A 22,071-nucleotide genomic window follows, 5' to 3' on the forward strand; every position below is an offset into this window, starting at 1 on the left:
TTTTTAAAGAAAATGCTCGATTAGGTGAAAGAAGAACAAAATAAAAAGTTTTCTTTCGAGTTGAATTACAAATAGGCTACACATTATTGCTAATGTGTTTCTGTATGTACTGTATATGTATTCTGTAATTGGTGCAGGAAGAAGGCAACTTTCACACTGAGGTCAGAGGTCAGCTAAAGAGCAGCTTCCCTGGAGCTCTTAGGCATTCACTGGCTGTGTGCCATGTCCGGGGCCTCTGCGTTGGCCTTTTCTCTGGCCTTTGGAAGACTTAAGGCTCTGCAGTAGGGCTGAAACTAACAATTATTATGGTTATTTTTTGATTCGCTGATTAAAATAGCTGGAAAATAATCAAATCTTCCCATGCTACTTTTTTAACTAGCTTTTTTTTGTCTGAGTCACAGTCCAAAATCAAAAAATTGGTTCACTTAATGATATAATACAGCGCAAAGCAGCAAACCGCTTGCATTGGATAATCAAATTAGTTATCTTAGTCGTTGCAGATTGATTTCTTGATTCGATTATTTCTTCTTTCTGCTCTGAAGGTGCACAGATGCTTCACCATAGTAACACTGCACCTCGTATCTAAGCTTTAGCAGAGAACAGTGACCAGCACTCACTGGATTATAGGACAGTTGACCAAAAAAAAAGACTGCAAATTATACAGCAGTTTTATTCTCCAGATTTGGCAGGGAGGCGTTGGAATCGGACAGCCCAATCAACCCGATGACATACTGTGTATTTTTGACGTGGTGGAAAGGTTTGCTGAAGGATGCTTATACAGCTATCACGTAGGGTTTGATGGAGGGTCATCCCTGTTCAATGTCTGCAGCACCACACAACCCTTTGTCCCTAAATATTTACACCTGTCTGTTTATGCAGAGGCACGGTGTTGCTGCCTAGTAGAAAAAAGTTGATCAATGTGGATTGAGGCCTTGCTCTAACTTTGCAGTGTGTTTTTTCTTAAACAAAAAGTGTTGGCTGCTGAGGAGAAGACAGGACAGGAGGGGGGTTTTGAACCAGTGACTACAAAGAAAGTTGTAACGACCTGCTAATCAATACATAGCTCTAAAGGTCCCTAATGGCTTTTTGATTTATCGACGACATGTAATAGTGATGTAATGGCTCCGGGCGAGACGAAATGCGTTTTACAGCACCTCGGAGAAAGCACAGGAAAAAAAGGGATGTTTGATTTTCATTGTACCATACTCGACCCCGTGCACTCAGAGGCACATAAAAATCCACTGTGTTTGTGTGTGACTGTCTTCCAAAACATTCCTCGCCTGTGATGTCATCAACCGTCTGAGAGCATATGTATTGTCTGAGGTTGAGGTTTATCAAGGGCTGGGATTGGGGATGGAGGTGGAGGGGGGCGCTGAAAAGTTTGTGTGTGTTTGAAAGAAGGGGAAAGGAGGAGGGGGGTCCAGTGAGTGTCTCTTTGTGTATTCTCAGACCGTATCTCATCTGCCCTACTTGTGAGGCTTTTGATTCAAGTCTGAACTGGTCTTAGACAGAGCTCAGTGTTTGCTCGGTAGGAAACTATCGAGTAAATCCCACCTGCATACATACATACATACATGTGCTGCAGCTGGATTAAGTGCACGTCTGGCAAAAGTGTGAGACATGTCTGTCTTTTACGTTCAGCTGTCATGCTGTACGGGGTCGGGCTTGTTCTAGTGTCTGTGGTTAGAAATGCTCCTTTAATCGTCCTAACCAGTGTAAATAAAACGAACGCTGAAAAACTCACTGACTAAATGTCTGGTGTTTTTTTTTAATTGTGCAAGGGCCAATTTAACCTAGACCCCGAGAGAGAGTCTTCAGACATTTCTTGAACTAATTAAGCACAAAGTTTCCCTCTGAGGCAGACAAACAACTTGTTTTTCTCCACATTTAAGACCTTCATGTTCTGAGCGAGGGTTAATGGTGCATCTCATTTGGCCTGTTCTCCCTCAGAATGCGACTTATCCTATGGAAAAAATAGAAAAAGAATGTGCTTATGAATTCACCAACACACAGAATTGTGTCTACTACTACTATATTAAGTGTACTATTACGATTCAAAATATGGAGAAGCTTAGTTGTTGGGCGGAAATGCCTGATCCTTCTGGTGTAACATATGACAAGTACTGTGTGTTTAAAGTAGCCAAAAATACCCCAGAAAATTGTCGGCTTTTTCTGACTCGAATCCCATTAAAAAAGACACAAACTTCAACCCTACACTTTGAGAGTGAAAAAAAACTCCCTAAAGCTATACTTTCCTTTTTCTCCTCCAGACGTTAACAGAGGTGCCTGTTGCGAGCAGCTCGGTGTGAGCCCCAACCGTAACCGTAGCGTCTGTCGCCATGGTGGAGCCAGCAGACAGGCCGTCTACAGCCGGACAGAGGCTTGGCGCTCCGGAGAGTTTTGGAGTGTCCACCCTGGAGCCTGGCCTGCGTCCTCCTGTCCAGCCCCCGGGACGCCTAGTCTCCATCAGGGTCCAAATGCTCGATGACACACAGGAAGTCTTCCAGATATCGGTGAGTAACGTGTGTGTCGGATTCTGCTTATGTGTTGTCCAGCGATTGCAGACATCAACTAGCCTAGAGGTGGCATTTCTGCAGTCCTTACAAGCCAGATAAGTTATCACACTTGGTCTTAACCCCTTGTGTTTTTCCCCTCAAGTTCTCTTTGAGAGATTTGCATGGTGAACACATACTATATGTTCTGCTTAAACCTGTCCCCATCCGTCATATGGCAAAAGAGGTGCATTCAAACTCAGCAAATGTGTCTTATCATTGGGGACATTCATGGATTTTTCCCCCTCTGTTATGTTCACATTCCGTCCACTCGCTGCGAGGAAGAGGAGGGCTCAATATATTCCATTTACCTTGAGGCTTATCTCGTGTCTCCGCTTTTCCCGCTGATACACAGGAAGTGGGATAGGCGACAGTTTCCTGTCTGAGCACACCACACCTACATACCTCTGAATGATCCTGCCTCGTGGACACACACACACACACACACACACAGCAGCTTTTCAATCGCTCACTGTCAGTTATTCTCTCGCTGTATCCCAGTCTCTGCTTTTTCTGGGCGCTGATTTACCGCTGACAGGTCTCCCACCAAGGCAGCTGGTGCTAAAATTGTATGCTTATAATAGCTCGTCCTCTCCCTGTCACTCTTCTTACTTTATTTCCATTTCTAGTCTCAATCTGTCCTCCCATCATTATGTTGCTGCTCCCGTTTTCTCATTTACTCTGTCACAAACCTTCCTAACTGTATGTTGTTTGAACGTTGTAGCCAGTATTCTCCCTGGTCAGGCATCTAAAGTATTTGCATGTGTTTTGAATCATTGTGATTTTGTGTGTGAGCCACAGTGTGGAGCGTGCGCTTGCATGTAAGCGAGTCTGGCTTCCTATTGCTGTTTAGAGAAAGGGGTCCTCTGAGAGGCTGCACAGAAAGCAGCTTTAATGACATCGCCGCTGTGGCGCTTTGGTATGTCATCTCTGAGTGGGAGGAGTCTGGAATTTCTCAATTAATGTCCGCCCACAAGCTCACAGAGCCTCTGCTTGCATGCATGGCCTCCTCTGTATTATCGGCTTAGGATTTGGGGAGTTTTTGTGATGATAATTAAGAAAGATTCCAGCGAGTCACTGTCTCAGCTGGCTTGTAAAACATCCAGAGCTGCCAGTTCGGGGAGCCGTAATTGGCTCTTGCGAAAATGCCAAGAATGTATGCGGTTGTTAGTGTGTCCGTGCCTGAGGATCTGTGTGTGTGTGTGTGTGGGGGGGGCTTTTTTATTTTTTTTGCATTTCCCCCCAAAACATAAATTACTGTCATCTCAAACTGATGTTACAACACCGTGCTTGTGGTTCTCCACAACGCAGAAGCAGCAGCAGACAGCAGCATGTTTTACTCCCACCACCCTGTCTTTTTTCTATCCTCAATCTTGCACACACACACACACACACACACACACACACACACACACACACGCGCACAGGTACAAATTAAATGTCCTATCTCTGTGGAACATCTTTAGACTTCTCTATTCAGACCACAGCAGAGCACAACGCTGCGTGACCACAAAATACTAATAGGTTGAGATTGTTTGGCGGTTTTCATAAGAGGACTTGACTGGGAATAATGGTGAAGAGAGAAGTGGATACGGAAGAACAATTCCAAAGAGGAATGTAGTGAATCATCCAAATCAATGATAGTTGTTTTCTGTGTTTATCAAACCATCAGTGAAAGAAAGGAGATGGCATTGTCTTTTTGGGCTTGATTCACCTCATCCATCTTTTCCCTGTTATAATGCCTCCCAGTGTATTTGTGCAGTGGGTGTTGCCCAACGTGTGAATTGGTAGATAAGCTCGCAGCAGCTTACGCTAACGTGGGCACTCGATCGGGAGGTGAAGTGGAAGGGGTTACTCATTAACCAGGCCTGTTATCTTAAAACCTCAGCCATGGTGGGTTGCTGAACAGAAGCAATGCATCTCCAGAAGGCTTTTTATTAACTCTCAGGTTTTGTGGTACTCTTCTTACGTTTACTTTAGCTTCGTATTGTAGATGGTGCATGTTTGAACTTATTTTGGGGCTCAGGAAAGCATTTTTGTGCAATTAAAACATTGTGTTTAAGCCTTACTTGTCCTTTTTGTTAAACGTAAGAATGCACATGCAGGTAGGGAGGGGTTTCAGCACAAGCTTTAAGCATAAATGTTGGCCCATTGTAGCACATTTGTAGAGCAAAGCAGAAAAGTATTACAGTGTTTAAGGGGGCCACAAACAAACACAATCCACTTAATCAGGTCTGTATTGTTCCAGTACCGTGCATCCCTAAGGGCATGTAGCTGTTCACATTGGATTTGACCCTTTGTTTTCCTGTTGCAGTCTCGTCTGGTATGATGATACCATCGCATAGAAGAGGCTTGTTATGTCAATTGGTTCCCCACAGAGAATAAAGCATTGCAAAGCTTCTCTTCATAAACAGCATGGACCAATACAATTCAGTTTGTGAATGAAAAACATTCTGGTTCAACTTTGGTCTTCAATAAAGTTGCATCTCTTGTATCCAGGTGGTGAACTTTGAAGGCTCTGATTTTTCATGGTCCAAATTCTGTGTTATGATATTGTTCTTGTGTTTATAATATCAGCCCAAGCCTCCAGGCTTTTAGTTTTGAAATGCGGACTCATGAATGGACTGTACTAGCCCCATTCCCATGAGGGGTAATGTGGAATCTATTAGATCAAAAAGGAAATCTTGCAGTGTTTAGCGGGTCTCTTCTGGGTTTTAGAGGCACTGAGCCTTACAACTAAATCAAATCTAATGCAGCTTTTTCCTCTCACAAAAAAGGACAAAAAGATAGGCTGTTTAGTTTCTCTTTCTACTAGCTTCCTAATTGACAGCTAATATTTTTTGCATATGATTTATTGTAACCTGAAATTGACATTGTTGGATTATACATGACGTTAATTAAACATGTGCACACGTTGAATTAGTGACGCTATGGCAACACACTTACGCACATACACACTCTGAGCCTTCATTATTAATGTGCAATGGAAGCAGCATATGATGGTGGCTCTCTCCCACCTGGTAAATTATTAAAGGTAGTGGATGTTCTCTTTGTATGTGTATTTGCATGCACGTTACTCATTTGAGTTGGTTCCACCTGTGCGAAATTCAGTGTCTGTGAAATAATTCATAGAGCCTGCATTTGCTTTTTAGTGTACTGTACTGTTTGTGCACAAGTAGCCCAGATACATGATATTCCTCCCTTTTTCTTCCAACAAACAAATGCAAGCAAGCATACACAGATGGACACAACGTTTAAACTTTTGACTCCTATTTGGCATCCTTTCCAGATCTGATTTGTTTTAATCTGTTGAAGCTGCCGTGCCTACTTGTACGTCAGAGAGTAACTTTTTTTTGCGTGATTTGTCCTCCCAAGTAAAGCTTCCTGCCCCACATTATCTCAGTTTATCTAAAGGTCACACTGCGATTTGAAGGGAATTCTTTAATAGGGAACCATCTTGTTTTTTCTGGCGGGAATGAATAAAAATAAATAAAAAGCGACTGCACGACTTTACTGGGACCTATACCTGTTTCAGAATGGAAGGAGTAGCATTCAAACAATGATTTAACTGTAAGCTTCTCACTAGACCACCAAATGTGTATCATCCATAGAAAATAATCCCCAGCGAATACCGCTATACAATTTACTCCAGAGTTCTACAGATATGATAGGGAAGTAGGAAAGCACTGAGAGACGGACTAACACACTGCTCTTATTTTTAGGGGTTTTGCTTACAATGGCACATATATAGAATATCATGAGACCTATCTTTTTAAGTGGACCTGCACCAGAACAAAAGAAACCTGATCTTTTCTGACAGACAGAGGCCAGGAAGGAAGAGCAAAACAAAATGTGATATTGAGTTTAAAATGACATGTTTTGTTCTATGGCAAGGACAAAAACAAGCTGTGTTTTGATCCTGCATTCCTATGAGTTTTTGTAACATACCGTGGTTTGAACATTTAGCCATGATTTGTCTTCTTCTCTACTACTACAACATGCTGCTTGTAGTATGCCCGACATGGCAAATACAATAGTTCAACTTTCAGTAGTGACTCGAACCACATTAGGATGACAAGGTCCTGCTGATTCCCTTGAGAGCGGTTGAGCTTAATCAAGTCTGCCTGACCCCTATGGACCTGCCCTCACTTAGAAATCTTATTGGTGCAGATGATGAATACATAATGCTTATGGTGCTTTATAAGCCCATGCACATATGGAGCCGTATGTGCCTTAACTGAGCTTTCACTCTTGCATCGCATGTCATCTCTTTAAAATACATTTTTCTTTTCTTTTCATCCACCAATCGATGGTATTGTATCGGTCAATATTTTTCTTGCACTGTCTTATCTAGCACACTTACTTGACCTTAATCCCTGCAAGATCAATCCAATATCTCCACATCAATATGGACCTTCTCAGTGGACGTCAGCAGCTTTAAATACAGTCTGATAGCAGGAGAGACTGGACAGTTAGTGAGAGAGCTTCCGTTTTCACTAAGATCACTGGGGGCTTTTTTGTTGCTTGATCGGATTGCGGCTTTGTGATCTGCGTGCGTCATGACCTTGTGTGTGTGTCTGTGCATTTTAATTTTGCTTTTGTCTAAAAGAAAGCCGAGGGAGAAGATACGGGACTACAGGGGGAGGGAGGGTTAGGAGGATTACAATGATAGACAAGATCATTTGATGGACTAGCAGCGGCTCTCCCCCCCGAGGCCTATGATAAACGAGCTACAAGTCCCCAGCCACATTATGCACAACCACACACACACACACACACACACACACACACACACACACACACACACACACACACACACACACACACACACACACACACACACACACACACACACACACACACACACACACACACACACACACACACACACACATACACACGCTCGCTGCTTAGCGCCGACTAGGAAAAGGATGGGCCTTTGTGCTGTTGGCCACCTTGGGAGTGAATGATACATGGAGGAAGCAGATATGAAAGGAATGAGAACGGGAGATAAAGCTATGGAGTTTCTTCTTTAATTGGAAATTTCATTTTTGTTTCTCTTGATCTGAAATGCATCTATGTATCATTTTAAGGGCAGGGTGTTGGCATCATGTTTTTCAAATGCTTTCAGGCAGATTTGTGGTATATGACTGTCTCATTGTTGCGTGCTTTCACCTCTAAGGCCTCGGCTGTTTGGCCCCGACAAGAGTAAAGGAAATGAGTTCTAATGCGGCCTCCCATTAGAGAATTAGTATGCACGGAACCAGACGGTTACACATTTTGTCCAGGGTTATTTTGAAACCTACAAAAACATACTCCTTTTTCTTTTTACAAGAGTCAGCTAGACAGTTTGTATGTCCTCCACTGCAGTGTTGTACCCTGAAGCAGAGAAAAGAGAGAACCATCATTATTGCGTTCCTTCTTTGGTCTCTTTTGAAGTTGGCAGGAGTCCTGGCACTTAGGCTGCAGTGGTTTGGACGTGTGGGCAGAGCCAAGATGATGGTTATAAGCATCAGTAAAATGTAGTCATTTTTCAGGGTGAGGCTCTAACACCGGCTTTGTGTTCTCTGCAGGTTTATGACTCACTGTCATTCTCCTCTCTTCTTCTCCTCTCTCACTCTCTCGCCGTCCATCCATCCCCAGTAATCTCCTCCTTTCTGCTTCCTTGGAACGCTTACAGAACTAACAGCATCATTGGAAGGCCCCATTCATCATCCTCCTGTGTGTGTGTGTGTGTGTGTGTGTGTGTGTGTGTGTGTGTGTGTGTGTGTGTGTGTGTGTGTGTGTGTGTGTGTGTGTGTGTGTGTGTGTGTGTGTGTGTGTGTGTGTGTGTGTGTGTGTGTGTGTGTGTGTGTGTGTGTGTGTGTGTGTGTGTGTGTGTGTGTGTGTTGAAATCCCCCCAGTCCCTACTCAGTCCAGTTCCCTAACACACTAAACCCATATTGATGCTGTTTACACGGACTCTCGAGGGCCACATTAAACCGTGTTACATGGATATTTGAGTTTATAGGCCAATGTGCAATGGATGTATATACTGTACACTGAGTGATCGTGTGCACGCTACTACCTGCCCTGCAGTGCCAGAGAGAGACTCTTTAAGAGCAGTTAATTGCTGCTCTATTAAAATAAATATTTGATGAGATTTGCAGATGTACAGTCATATCCGCTCTCCTTCGCGATTCTTTCACAGATTGGAATGAGGAACGAACGTGAATAAATAATTCATTGTTATTTTTTAATCATTTAAATACACAGGGGGTGATGCATCATCCTCCCTTCAGCACTGGGCCCAATGTGGTGTCCCAAGCCCAGGTTTGAGAAACATGTGGAAGCTTGAGTACAGAAGGGAACTGTGCTTTATTATGTAATGATTGGCATTCACTGTCTTGATTCCTGTGGTCGCAGACCTCAGAGAGTAGGACTTGTGACTGTGGACTGCTTTCCTCTCAGCTTCTTCTACTCTCCTCCGTCTTTTTCCTTCCGTCGCTGACCCCAACGTTTGACCTTCCTGTGGAGCAATTGAAGAAAGAGTATCATACTGTTAAAGTAAAAAAGAAATCCCTTGTTAGGGATTGCTTCCATATGTAATGCGTTAGAGTAAGTCTTGAAGACTCTATGTGCTGCACTGCTGCTGTCACGCTGTTTCAACAGAGACATGAGTTGTGTTGCTTTGCTGTGAAGGTGGGTGTGTGCACGTGGAGCCACGTGGAAGCGTTTAGCCGTGCTGAGTTCAAAGACGGGCCACAGACAGCGCTGCCTCCGAGCTAGGAAGGAGGAAATGGGCGAGGGAGACAGATATTATTGCTCAGTGAAAGAAGGACTTCACTATTGCTGATGGAGAGACAAGTACTGAAAGATACATTTTTGTTGTGTGTGAAAGGCAGCAGGATGGGGGTGGGAACAAAATGACTATGGCCCAGCTGTGGGGGACAAAAAAAGAGATGTGGCATTGCTCTCGCTGCGATAGAGAAAGCAGGAGATTGCAGTATACAAATATGCATACAGACACACATCCGTCTCCCACAGAAGCTTTCTTGCAGCACGCCGGTAGCCTATGAATGAGCAGAACACTGTCAGCACTGCTTGGCTGCAGACTGGCTTTTCATTTTGTTATTGCAGTGAATGGGGTACCAAGTAAGGTCAAGCCAACTGTGGACGTACTGGGACCCATTTAGGCTAATCAGTGTACCTCTGTTTCACTGTGCTACACAAAACCACAACAACAAAATGAGTTGTTTGAGTGCGTGAAATTATTACGTTTGAAGGAACCTGCAGTAGCCTTTAAAAAATTGTCTTATTTAAAAAAAAGTTTGTCTCATCATTCCAATCTTACAGATGGGAAAATAGTTATTTCCTGTTGTTGAAAGCAGCTGTGGTACTTTGAATCTTATCTTGCTATATTAATACAGTATATCGCCCTGCTTTTTCATCACAACATCTACTCCAGTTCGGCAAGGCGATACCTCAGTGTTGTTGTTTGAAAACACAATGGGAAATTAGCATCAGCCGCTATAGCCAAAGTGCCGACAGCTTTATCATCACTCCTACACACACTGGAAGAAAGCCAAAACTAATTTGTACCTGGAAAAAAACGGATCTGGCTCAGGTGGTCGAGGTTATTTGTGAAACATGTCGGTGTTGGAAGCAAGAGTTCCCTCTAGGCTGCACAATTTGTTTTTCCCCTAATCAGATCACTCCCACTGCATTATGGGGCTTGACTTCTTTCTTTCACCTGGAAACTAGAAATCTAGGCAGTGAAGGGGGAAGAGTGTCATTCAAAAGGTAACCGTGGGCTAGGCTAAAATTAGCCACGTATCATTCTCTCTCTGGCCTGAGTTGGACAGGTCTTTATGTATAGAGCTATTAGGGGCTTTGTGGCATCATCTTTCCAGCCGTCTATGCTGCTGTACATCTGTGCCCGATGATGGAGGAGAGCAGTTTGCTTGTATCAGGGTGTTCCCTTGGCGAAGGTGATAAAAGGTAGCTTGCGTTGGAGGACTTACAGCTTTTTAAATGATCCCCACACAGTTTAGAGACTGGAATTAGAGCAATTCAGGCAGTTTTTCTTTTTTTGAGTTGCATTACTGTCTAACTGCAGTTGGGCGTGGGGAGTGAAATGTGTCCAGGAATTAAGCAGCATGAGAGCGTGTTGTTCTTAGCGTTAGGAACGAGTGCTTTAGATGAGAAAAAGAAATGCATTAGTAGTAGTGGGCAGCATGCTAAGAGTATAGCGAGCAGCTTAAAACCCCCAAGTGTAAGCCCTCCGCATCCCAAATGAGATTTTCCCCCCTTGATAAGTGTTCACCATGACTCATTAATAAACTTTTCTAAGGCTGCTGTAGAGCTGTCTGGCTCAATCTCTGTCACACATCTGGAAACCCCGGCCCCTGTAACATCACTCCTAAAGCCCTTTGGATGTTGTTGTGTGGGAGCACGCCACGTGTGGTTATTCCTCATTTCAATAGGTGAAGAAGTAGTACTGCTTCTTAATCTCTTTCCTTGGACATTTTCCAGAAGGTGGAATTCAGTGGCATGCTCCCCCCTGCTGTGTCTCCCTCCTGAGTCTCTAGCCGCGTGTTTCTCTGGTGAAGCTAGCAGAGGATGTAGCCTACGATGTGATTTTAGGGAGGAGGAAGTTGTTTTTGGTTTTTCACCTTTCTACACCTTTCGTTGTTTTTCCTCTCTTACATTCCAACAACATTATTCACTGCAAACCTATGAATGGACTGTTCCTTTACAGCCCTTATTTTGGAATTTTCTAGTGTTGCATTCCCCTAATAAATCACTGTGACCATTCTGCTGGCTTTGATTTATTTACTCACTCCCGAATGGTTTAAATGAGCTTGCTGTTGTCTATTAAATCATCAGTGCTGTTTGGGAGCATTTCATTGGAATTTGAGTGGCTACAAAGATCGAAATCTTTTTTTCTTTTTTCTCATAGTCAGTGTGCGTTGATTGACATGCTATAATGTCACTGATACAATATCCACAATTTTTGTCTGTGCTATTCCCTGCTTGTGCATATTCTATGTGTTTACTGCAGGCCTGGTTTAATTATACAGTCATGTCTCCACACCCTATTTTTGCTCGTAAATCGTCTGTTTCAGTGACGGCCTGAGCAAACATAAACACATGCCAAGCTAAGGCATCTGTGACTTGCTTTTCATGGCCCCTTTTTTTGTTGCAGTGAGGTTAAATGGGGTGAGGAACTAAAAGCCCTTCAGATGAATATCCACAACATTTATAAAGTTGTAAAGTCTGCCGTATTCCCTATTAGCAATTCTTGTCTACCCATTGATGCACGGACATCTATTACTGGATTACTTTTAGGAATCTTAAAAACACTATGATTCTCAGGCAAATGCTGGAGTTATTTTAAGTAATGTCTACCAGAGATTCTTCTGTGAAAATGTAAGTCACACAAAATCTAAAATTATGTTTAATATGTCTGTGTATTCAGATTTGACTGAGTTTTAACACTGAAAATGAGTGCTTTTATTGGCATAATTGTTCCAAACGGACCCTAAGTGTTTTAAAAGTACCTTAACTGCCTCCATGACTAAAAGTAATAGATCTTTGGCATATTAGAAACCTGCACTCAAAGCTAAAGCATGGATAGGCATCTTGTTGCAGCCCCCCATGCTTAAAGTATACTATGGTAGTGTAAGACACTTCAGATAAAAGCTTGTGCCGTTTGGTTTGCATTTTAACATCCTATTTCTCGACATTGCTCCAGGTTTTTTGGAAGAAACAAAGCTGTCCTGTTGCGAGATTTAAAGACCTCATTATGGCACGAGGCGTAGTACAAACGTACTTGCCACCATTCTGCGCGAGACACCAATTTCTTTTTAATGATACGCGATCTGCTTGATTTAATTTTGTGCCTCGAGTGTGCCGTGAGGCTGAACATCAACGCACATACACACACACACACACACACACACACACCCACACACACTTAGACCCACACCGTTGTTTTCCTCACGGCAGCCTGTAGGCATTTTTCATCATCCCCCATCATGGTGTTGCCAGTTTTGATTTCCCACAGTGCCTTGCTGTAGCTGCCTACGATGCTTGCAGGTATTTTGCCCACATGCTGTTAATTCAACAGTCCAGTTTGGCATATGTGTGTGGAATCTAAGTCCTTTCCCTTCTAACAGTGAGGAGGAACTGTTTGTGATATCGTGCCAGCAGTAGGTTAAGCCGTTTAACTTAATCCCAGCAAGAGCTTGTGATTGGTGGACTGTCGAGGAGGGAGGAAGCCTCTCCCAGCTGTCCTGCTGTTCACTGCTATTTTTCTTTTTTTTTACTCTTTTTCCTTGAGGGGAAGTTGTTCAGGGGCATTCTTCAGCCTCATACCAGGGTGATATTGAATAAAGTGAGACTGTTTTTAGGTCAAAAATATGAATGGAATCACATTAAATTGTAGTAATGAAAGTAGTAATGCTGCTGGTAATTTGCGACAGGCTTTGTGAATATCCCCTTTGGTGTTGTTTTGAGGAGGCGTGGTACTTCAAGTGCATCATTCAACATGCTTTATATGCAAGGACATGTAGGCTGTAGGAGAAAAACTCTTTGTCATTTTCTTTCTGAAAAATAAGCTTGAATAGTTGCGGGTAACCATTATACAGTTCACAGTGGGGGGACGAAGAACAACAGCGTTCAGGGTCTTTGTGATTTGTCTCCTCATTCAACAAGATGTGCTTTAGGCAGCGTGACAAAAAACAAACAAAAAAAACAGCAGTACCATCAAGTCGAACGCTGCAGAACTTGCCCTCTGACAATTACTTTAACATGACACTACTAAACCAGCGTTTATTGACTACCAGACTCGGCCCCTTTCAGAAAATAGCCCTGTGTGTGACTGTATAGGCTATTAAACATGGCAGAGACTCATTATTTTGAGCCTTGGGGAACAAACCTCCCAAAAATAGCATGCACACTGACAAATGAAGTAGATAAAAGACTCAGCTTGCCCTTTCTTTCCTAAGAAAGATTTCTGTCGTCAAGTCACGCTGCTACGCGGCTGTAACTCACGCTGCGTCTTTTCTGTTGATTTTTATCCCATTGACCTGCAGTGAATCAGCAGGACACATCATACTATCTTGTATGAAACCTTCGGAGCTTCGCAATAAGGTTAACCATCAAAACAGTTCAAATTACTGTTTCCTACGTACACTCACAGCCAGACAGCAGTTTAGTTAAGGGTTCAGGTGATTCCCTTGTGCTCTCATCAGGGCGTAACCATCTCCATTATTTTCAGCCTCTCCTTTGTCTCATTGAGGTTTCCACTGTTTGTTTTGTGGTAATACAGTTACAAATAGATGGATTTCTATTTTTCTAGGTAATTTTTCGGAATCTGTTAGTGGCCGTTAAAACATCCGTTAATGCTAAAGACAACACCTTTTTCCGTCCTCTGTCTGACAAAAAGAGCCGTGCTGAAAAGATTCCTGTTGGAATCCATAGCGGGGGGACTGAAAGAAGAAACTGAACAGCTTAGAGGTGTTTTTTTTTCTTCCCCCGTCTTCCCCCCCTGTGGAGAGTTCTTATCACCAGTCTCACCCATCTGGTTTCTATCCCTGTTGACATTAGTCAGAGTGCAAGACTCCACAGACCTTTCAAACATCCCTTTTTACTTCGTGCCAATTTGCCTCAAGCCTTTATGCTATTGTTTCCTGCGTGTGTGTGTGTGTGTGTGTGTGTGTGTGTGTGTGTGTGTGTGTGTGTGTGTGTGTGTGTGTGTGTGTGTGTGTGTGTGTGTGTGTGTGTGTGTGTGTGTGTGTGTGTGTGTGTGTGTGTGTGTGTGTGTGTGTGTGTGTGTGTGTGTGTGTGTGTGTGTGTGTGTGTGTGTGTGTGTGTGTGTGTGTGTGTGTGTGTGTGTGGGTGTGAGTGAAACGTTATTTAAAAAATAAATAATCACAATTCTGCACAGTGCAGTAAAATGCCTTTTTGTTTTCATTTCATTTACATTTTTTCCAGTGGACCAGATCAAACCAGACCAAAGCAGTGGCATTGTTTCAAAACTTTAATAAAAAAGCCAGATGTAATCTGTCCTACCTTTAAGGTATACGAGGATAACTGTAAATGTTGTATGCACTGATTTGGGGGTTTCACAGGTCATTTGCATCAATGTTGCTTCTGGGACTCTCTGTAAATGTTCGGCACGCCATGACAGATGGTGAGAATATTTTGCTTGGCCTTGAGTTTCAGGGCAAGGCACGATTCGGAGTAAAAAAGGGAGAGCTTAGAAAAATATCAGAAGATAAACCAAATAATTTATGGGAAAAATATGTCAATGTGGACTTGGAAAACTGAGCAGAGAATTGGAGGGTGATATACAGATTGTATGGACCCACATAAGACTACTGGTGTGACTGTTATACTAACTACTAACTTGCCTGGGGTTTCATCCTATAATTGATGCATTTTCATTAAGTCTTTGTGTGTAACATAAAGGGCGCTTTTGGCACAGACAGAGTAACAAAAGTGGAGAATAAAGACTTAAGAGAGAGTTTGAAGTGAAATATATGGAGGTTTTCTTAGCTATAGGCCTCCAGGGGCAAAAAGGGACAGGATAGTAAAAAAGAAGAGAGCAATTACTTTGATAAAGCACATCCCAGTTCAGCCAAGCACTAACGCTGTAGCAGGAGAGAGGCGTGCGTGCGTGCGTGCGTGTGCGTGTGTGTGTGTGTGCGTGCGTGCGTGCGTGTGTGTGTGTGTGTGTGTGTGTGTGTGTGTGTGTGTGTGTGTGTGTGTGTGTGTGTGTGTGTGTGTGTGTGTGTGTGTGTGTGTGTGTGTGTGTGTGTGTGTGTGTGTGTGTGTGTGTGTGTGTGTGTGTGTGTGTGTGTGTGTGTGTGTGTGTGTGGTGGGGGGGGGGGGGGGGGTCTGTGCAGGCTGATAGTTTTGCTGGGTTACACAGTGAAGGGTGGGGTCTGGCATAGGGACAGTCTTATGAGTAGACAGGCATGCTGACAGCCCACTGGCAAGCGTCTCCGATAGGCAAAGAGCCACGAAGTCTGAACTAAGTCTGGACACAGACACACAAGGGAGGGAGCCAGTCCAGCAATGAAAAAAAACAACAACCGAGAAATGGCAAAATTGCTGAGAGATTTGTTTCATTGTGTTAAGTCCAAATCACCACATTTTCAGCACCTTATCTGTAGAGCAGCTTGTGGGCTTTTCTTTTCTTTTCACTGACAACTCCAGCTTTGTTTACTGCCAGTAACACAGAACAGAAACACTCAACCCAGCCCACTGACCATTTAATTTTGGTTGCAAGTTGCACACAACCCCCTAAAATACCCTTTTGTATCATGAGTTTAGTTTGCTGCATGGAGCGTGAGTCATTTGATGAAAAGTAAACGGAAAGAGGAAGCAGTTTCCACAGCTGAGCTGCGGGGCAGCTTCAATGTTTTACTGGAAACCCTTTTTTGTTTTGGGTTTGTTTATTTCACTTACTGTTTATTTTGCTTCACAAACATCAGCATCTTACAGAGTTTTGCAACTGAGTTGTTGCGAGGAGGACACACTGAAAAGACGAAGTGCAATCAGAGGAGTGCTAGTTTCTTTTCCCCTTTCCCATGTCTGGAGCTATTTTGATGACTTCTGTTCTTAGGGCTTGTCCTTTTGGCTCGCGTGATTGGGTGATGGTTGCCAGGCTCACAGCCAGATTCCAGCACAGTTGACTGATGGACGGTGGGGTTGTTGAGGCTCACTGCTAGACCTTCCTGCCCTCTAATTATCTTTAAAAGACAAGAGCCATGTCGGTGTGAGGCCCAGAAGGACAGCTGTGTGTGTGAAACCGGACTCTGCATTTTGAGGACATGACCTTGGCCTTTTTGCAGGTGGCTTTTTTTACTGTCCAGAGTGGCAAGATGAAAGTCTTAATTGAGCGTCTGCATGCGAGTACACATGCCAATGACTGTTTCAGTGTATGCATAATATGCAACAGAGAGAGCCCTGCAAGTACATCTGCTGGATAAGAGAATCAGGCTCCAAACTCTCGAACAGTGTGCGACGCGTCTGAGTGTGTGTTTTTGGCCCACTAAGAAAAGGCTCATTGATGGTAACTGCTGAATGAAGTTATTGTGATTTGAACTGAAAGGACCGCAGTCCTGGGACCTCCGCAGGCCGCAGTCTGCTCTGCTCAGCTGGAGAATTTCAACTCGCATGCACACCACTTATTTTTAGGCCCTTTAATCCCTCAAACTATGAACTTGTAGAAGAGATTTGCCCCGACGTGCTCCGTAATTAAGATCCATAACTTTCCCTGTTCGTTTACCAGTAAGTGCAAAACCTATATATACATTATATATATATATATAATGTATATTTATATAGTGTTTGACCCTTGGCTGGGTGACAATTTCCTCCACTGAGACTGTTGCCAAGATGGGAGCATATCATGAGAGCAGACTGTTCCATTTTAAGTACCACTTTTATTTAGTAAGCAGCATTTGCTCCACTGTTTAGTGTGTGTGTTAGTTTTATTAATAAAGATAACTTCACCCTATTAACCTAAGGTGAAGTTGAAGCCTCTTACATACTTGTACCTATTACAATTTTAGATGGTTTGCCACATAAGCGTCATGTTTTAATACTTAAAATCTCAGACAGACGATTTTTTCCAAGTCTTAATTTTTCATCTCCAATACTACAATTAATCTCCAGTAAGGGGTGCTGTCGAAAAGTAGACAAGAAAGGACATATTTTCCTTAGCTATCTAACTTAAGACGTGACCGTTGCGTGCCATGAAGTGGACTTACTCTCCTGGCGAGGGGGGATTAGGAACTAAAAGGTATTATCTGAGAGGGCAGGAACCTATACCTGGGGGAGTGAAAGACGCTGCCGGAGATCCACCGAGGTTGGCTTCATGTTTTAAGTGACTTATTCACAGTAGCTCTTAGTCCGTGCTTGGTCCCTCGGCCTAAAACAGGATGAGAGAGTCTCTTGTTTATGTTTCACATCATCCCACTTCTCTCTCGTTTCCTGTCTCCACGCAGAAGCAGTCCAGCGAAAACTTAAAACGACAAAAACCCGCAAAACTCTTGATTTTTGGGGGAATTTTCCACAAAGCCACATGTATCTTCTTCTCTGAGATTATACGGGTTTAAACGTTTGAGCTTTTTCTGTTCACATTCATCTTTGAAGTGTGAGGCCACATAAGTTCACACAGTTCCACATTAAATATAGGTTTTGAGTTTCCATCTAGCTTGTTGTTATGACAAAACATTGTAACTTTAGAGTACAAGCTGTCAGGTGCAATGGAGCAAACAACTTTATGTGTGTATGTGCTTAATCTTTTGCACACTGATGCAAAGTGACGCATCAGGTGCTCTTGTGACACCTGTGTTATTGTAACTGCTATTAATATTTAAAAAAGGATTCACCACCATTCCCTCAATGACATTCCCCTCTGCATTCCAGTGTCTTACATTAACTGAATGTGATATGGGATATCTCCCCATTGCGTGCACACGGGCTTACTGTTGCTATTGGAGAAGGGGTCTGCTGGTATTGAAGGAAATTGCTTTTGCCTCGAAACATACCTGAAAAATGTGTCTCCAGTCTAAAAGAGTTCATCTTGTCCAACCTGAACTTCTGCACCCCTTTTACCTAAGGGTTTCACTACTTTCTCGCCCTTTCGTTTCCAATCCAAACTTTTATTTTAGTTCTGTAACTAAACCCGTAACACAAAACTCCACCATCTTCCTCTGTGTGTGTCAGCATGTGTTTTTTGGGTCACATGACTAATTAGCTCCTGTGTCTCTCGTCCAAGCCCAACACTGTTTCTTGCAGAAAAGTTGGACCCTGTGTTGTTGAATTTGGACTTTTGTCTAAGGGAGTTTCCATGCAAGTTGTAATGTAGCTAATTCAATGTGTGCATAGTCAAGAAAAATGTAAAATCAAACAGCAAATGAGGGACAGAGACGTCACTTTGTCTTCGTCACTTAAACCGTGCTGATCACTGATTCCCTCACACTTACTCCTGTCCTCACTCTACCTCCTTTAAACCAAGATTACCACTTATTACTCAGAACTGGATTCTGTCCAAGCTTCAGCTTTGCACATGACCGTGGCATCTGTCAGTAGGGTTCGCCAGTCTGTCCATCATCACACAAACACACGCGCATGCATGCACACACACACACACACAGACTGACATCCTGTCTGTGTGTGTGTGTGTGTCTTCATCACCTGACAACAGAATGTGTCCACCTGAAATGTTGTGGTCAGCTACCATTTTTGCTTTCAGGCTTGGGTAGCTTGAGGGATAGTTTGTGTGTGTGCGTCCGTCCGTCCGTACGTACAGACCAGACAGGCTGACCACACAGATGGATACACACACACACATGGTAGCCAGATGGTGACAGACTTAGCTCACACCTTGGATTTCACTGCTCTGATTCCTCTCCTCCTAATTTTTCTTCTCACCACTCTATGCCTTCTTTGCTCTCCCTCACTATTTTTCACATCTTGTTGTATTCTTTAGTAGATAAAAAAAACAGTCTAAAAGTTGATAGAAAATGCCAAAAGTGCAAGCCAGTGTACAGTAGACTTCGACTGCTCTTGAGTAAGGCTGAATTAGTTTTATTTCCCTATTATAATAAAGTTCATAGTAACTGTATGGTTTTATTTGATTTTGTGAGTTTTGAATCTCAAGTCATATTCTGTGTTTTCTGCCTGTGTGTGCCTGTCAAAGGAAGGAATGCTCGCCTTCATACTGTATAACTACACATTAACTTGAATCCATGCCTCATCAGTCTCGCTGCATGTATAATGCTACGCTGTAACTCTGGAGGCTGACATTTAGCCTGAACCGCCTCCGAGAACATAATTCAGGGCTAATTTCAGGGTTTTGGTTCCAGGTCTGCGTCTATTTTGGAAATCCCGGTTGTAGTTTTCCTGCTGCTGAATGACGAATCATCGGCACACACGCTAACAACGCAGGGTTAACTCTGCATCAGGTGTAGCTACATCATTAGACAGAGAAGAACACACACTTTTCCTGAGGCATCGTACTTGTTATTTCCCCCCAAACACTTCAAGCTGAGCCTCTGCTTCGGGCAATTCATTAGACCCACACGTTAAGCCTGGACCTCACATAAAGGTCACAGGTCATGGGCTTGTTAAGTGTGGATACTGGCTCGTTAGAGAAACAGCATCCACGAGGTAGGATTTTCAGGTTTTCAAAATGTTGCAGTGCTAAACAAAGGTAGAATCATTAGGTTTAGATCGCTTCAAGATCAATGCCATAACCAGCACTCCCCTTATGAGCTTTTCTCACATCCTCTGCTCCAGTTTCCTTTTTTATTTGATTTTAACTTATTTTCTTCCCCCTCTTTTTCTTACAGCAACGCTCAGTCGGCAAAGTGCTGTTCGACCTGGTCTGTGTGCATCTCAACCTAACAGAGGGAGACTACTTCGGACTGGAGTACCAGGACCATCGCAAGATGACGGTGAGAGACAGTCGCACTTGCACAGTCGCATACAGACAATTTAAGCACCAGAAATGAGTGCGGCCATTTTCAATGGTAAAAAATGGTAAATGGACTTGTATAGCGCTATATCTCCGTTTATCACAGACCCTAAGCGCTTTACATTGTTTTTGTACACATTCACCCAGTCACACACACATTCATACACCGATAGCAGCAGCTACCACGCAGGGTAGGCTAAGCTAACTAAGCTAACTATCGGGAGCAATTCGGGGTTCAGTGTCTTGCCCAGGGACACTTCGACATGTGGCGGGGAGACGGGGGATCGAACCTCCGACCCTGCACACCAGAGTCGAACTCCCTACCCACTTCGCCACTCCCTACCCACTTCGCCACTCCCTACCCACTTCGCCACTGAGCTACCTCAAAGTAGCTTCAGCTAGAAAAAGCATTGTGTCTTTATTTCAAATATTCAAATAATATATAATAAATTAATCACAACCTTTTGCCTTAAACTACAACCCAAAAGTGACATATTTAACTGAATATTCCTCTTGTGACCTACACATTTAGAATGTATCTGTAATCAAAGTTTTTTTCAACTGAAGTTTTAATCAAATGGATCCACATTTTACACACATGTACGCTCCCCAAACTCCCAGTTTTCCATTCACCTTTCATCTATGTGGATTTAAACAATCCACCTGGACTCAGTTTTTCCACCTATTCCATGAAAGAGCAGCTGGTTGTAATAATTTGCTGCACGTTCCAGAGTTGTGCCAGTAGTTTGCAGATGCTGTTGTCTCTACTGCTGCTCTAGCTGCCAACGTAGAAGTGTTGAAAAAGCCACGAACAATAAATCAGTATGCACATACAAATACTTGCTTGTGCTCAAACACAGACGCTCAATGTGCATTTCACTGCCTCAGGCTTACGAACAGTTGCTTCGAAGCAGATCAGTGGAACATATGTTTTAAAGTTGACACAATAATGACATTATTGTTAGCACTCACGCACAGGAAGAAACAGAGCCACACACACATACATGCATCTCTACAGCAAGTAGATGAATGAGAGTTTCTTAAATTGTTCATGACAGCTAGTGTGAATTTTATATGTGTAATAAATGAATATACTACTGGCACAATTGAAGTCAGCTGTAAATGCAAATATGTAATGCCATTCAGCAAATGTTTCCATTAATGGATGTCTGCTGAATTTATATTATGGTATGTTTAATTACAACTTTTAATTCCGAAAAAGTCCTACATTCCGTCTAATTAGTACAACATTACAAAGTTATTTATTGGACACTTATAGAAAATTAATCGGAAATATGGTACCTGTAATATAAAATGCTACCCTGAATTGTTCTGAATGAAGGATTTGACATGTTTTATTATACAAAGGTTTAACCCCGGCCAAAATATACCAAAACAAAGGATTTTAGTATTCTATTTTGTTTACCATTTGTATTTTTAAGAAAGTAGAAGATTTTTGATATAGAGTAACTATAATAGCGCTGTGCTCTGTCCTCCATTAGTTGTGGCTGGATCTGCTGAAGCCGACGATGAAACAAATCAGACGTAAGTATCTCAGAAAATGCTGTCTCTTCTTTCAAACCCTCGAACGCACCGTGTGTTGTGTGTTGCTATTATAAGATTCTGCCTCCAATAATAAGTGCTGAAAAACGTTGTATTTTGGTCCTTGCCGGAAGGATCACACCCCGATGAAGCAGTTGGAGTAATATGAGAATAAATAACAGTGGGGTGGTAAAATGCATCTCAAGCTCTCTCATCCCGCCTCTCCCTTCTTAACCATATCCCTAATTTTCTTCCTCCAGGGCCTAAAAACACCATCCTTCGCTTTGTGGTTAAGTTCTTCCCCCCTGACCACACACAGCTCTTGGAGGAGCTGACTCGGTAAGTTCTCTGTGCCACACCTCTCCACCTATACACGCTGTTTTTGCTTCTTTTTTTTCAGTCTGGCCCGGAATGTTTTCAGACCTTCAAGAGGATTTTTTCACAGCTGTGTGTCTGAACAGAAAGCAGAGGCCATCCTGTTTGGTGCTTTTTTTATTG

General features: G+C 42.9%; 1 protein-coding gene across 3 annotated transcripts in view; it reads left to right on the forward strand.

The window, feature by feature from the left end:
* The window catches only part of LOC307270103 (FERM, ARHGEF and pleckstrin domain-containing protein 1-like), a 48,937-nt gene that overhangs the window by 3,271 nt on the left and 23,595 nt on the right, over positions 1 to 22,071 (forward strand). For all 3 annotated transcript variants that reach the window (XM_080053263.1, XM_080053264.1, XM_080053265.1), the window contains exons 2-5: positions 2,271 to 2,513; positions 19,907 to 20,011; positions 21,534 to 21,576; positions 21,834 to 21,912. In XM_080053263.1, the coding sequence (XP_079909389.1) occupies positions 2,340 to 2,513; positions 19,907 to 20,011; positions 21,534 to 21,576; positions 21,834 to 21,912 (401 nt within the window). In that variant the 5' untranslated portion in view covers positions 2,271 to 2,339. The remainder of the gene's footprint in view (positions 1 to 2,270; positions 2,514 to 19,906; positions 20,012 to 21,533; positions 21,577 to 21,833; positions 21,913 to 22,071) is intronic.

Source organism: Ammodytes marinus (assembly GCF_949987685.1).
Source record: "Ammodytes marinus genome assembly, chromosome: 24".
NCBI lineage: Eukaryota > Metazoa > Chordata > Actinopteri > Uranoscopiformes > Ammodytidae > Ammodytes > Ammodytes marinus.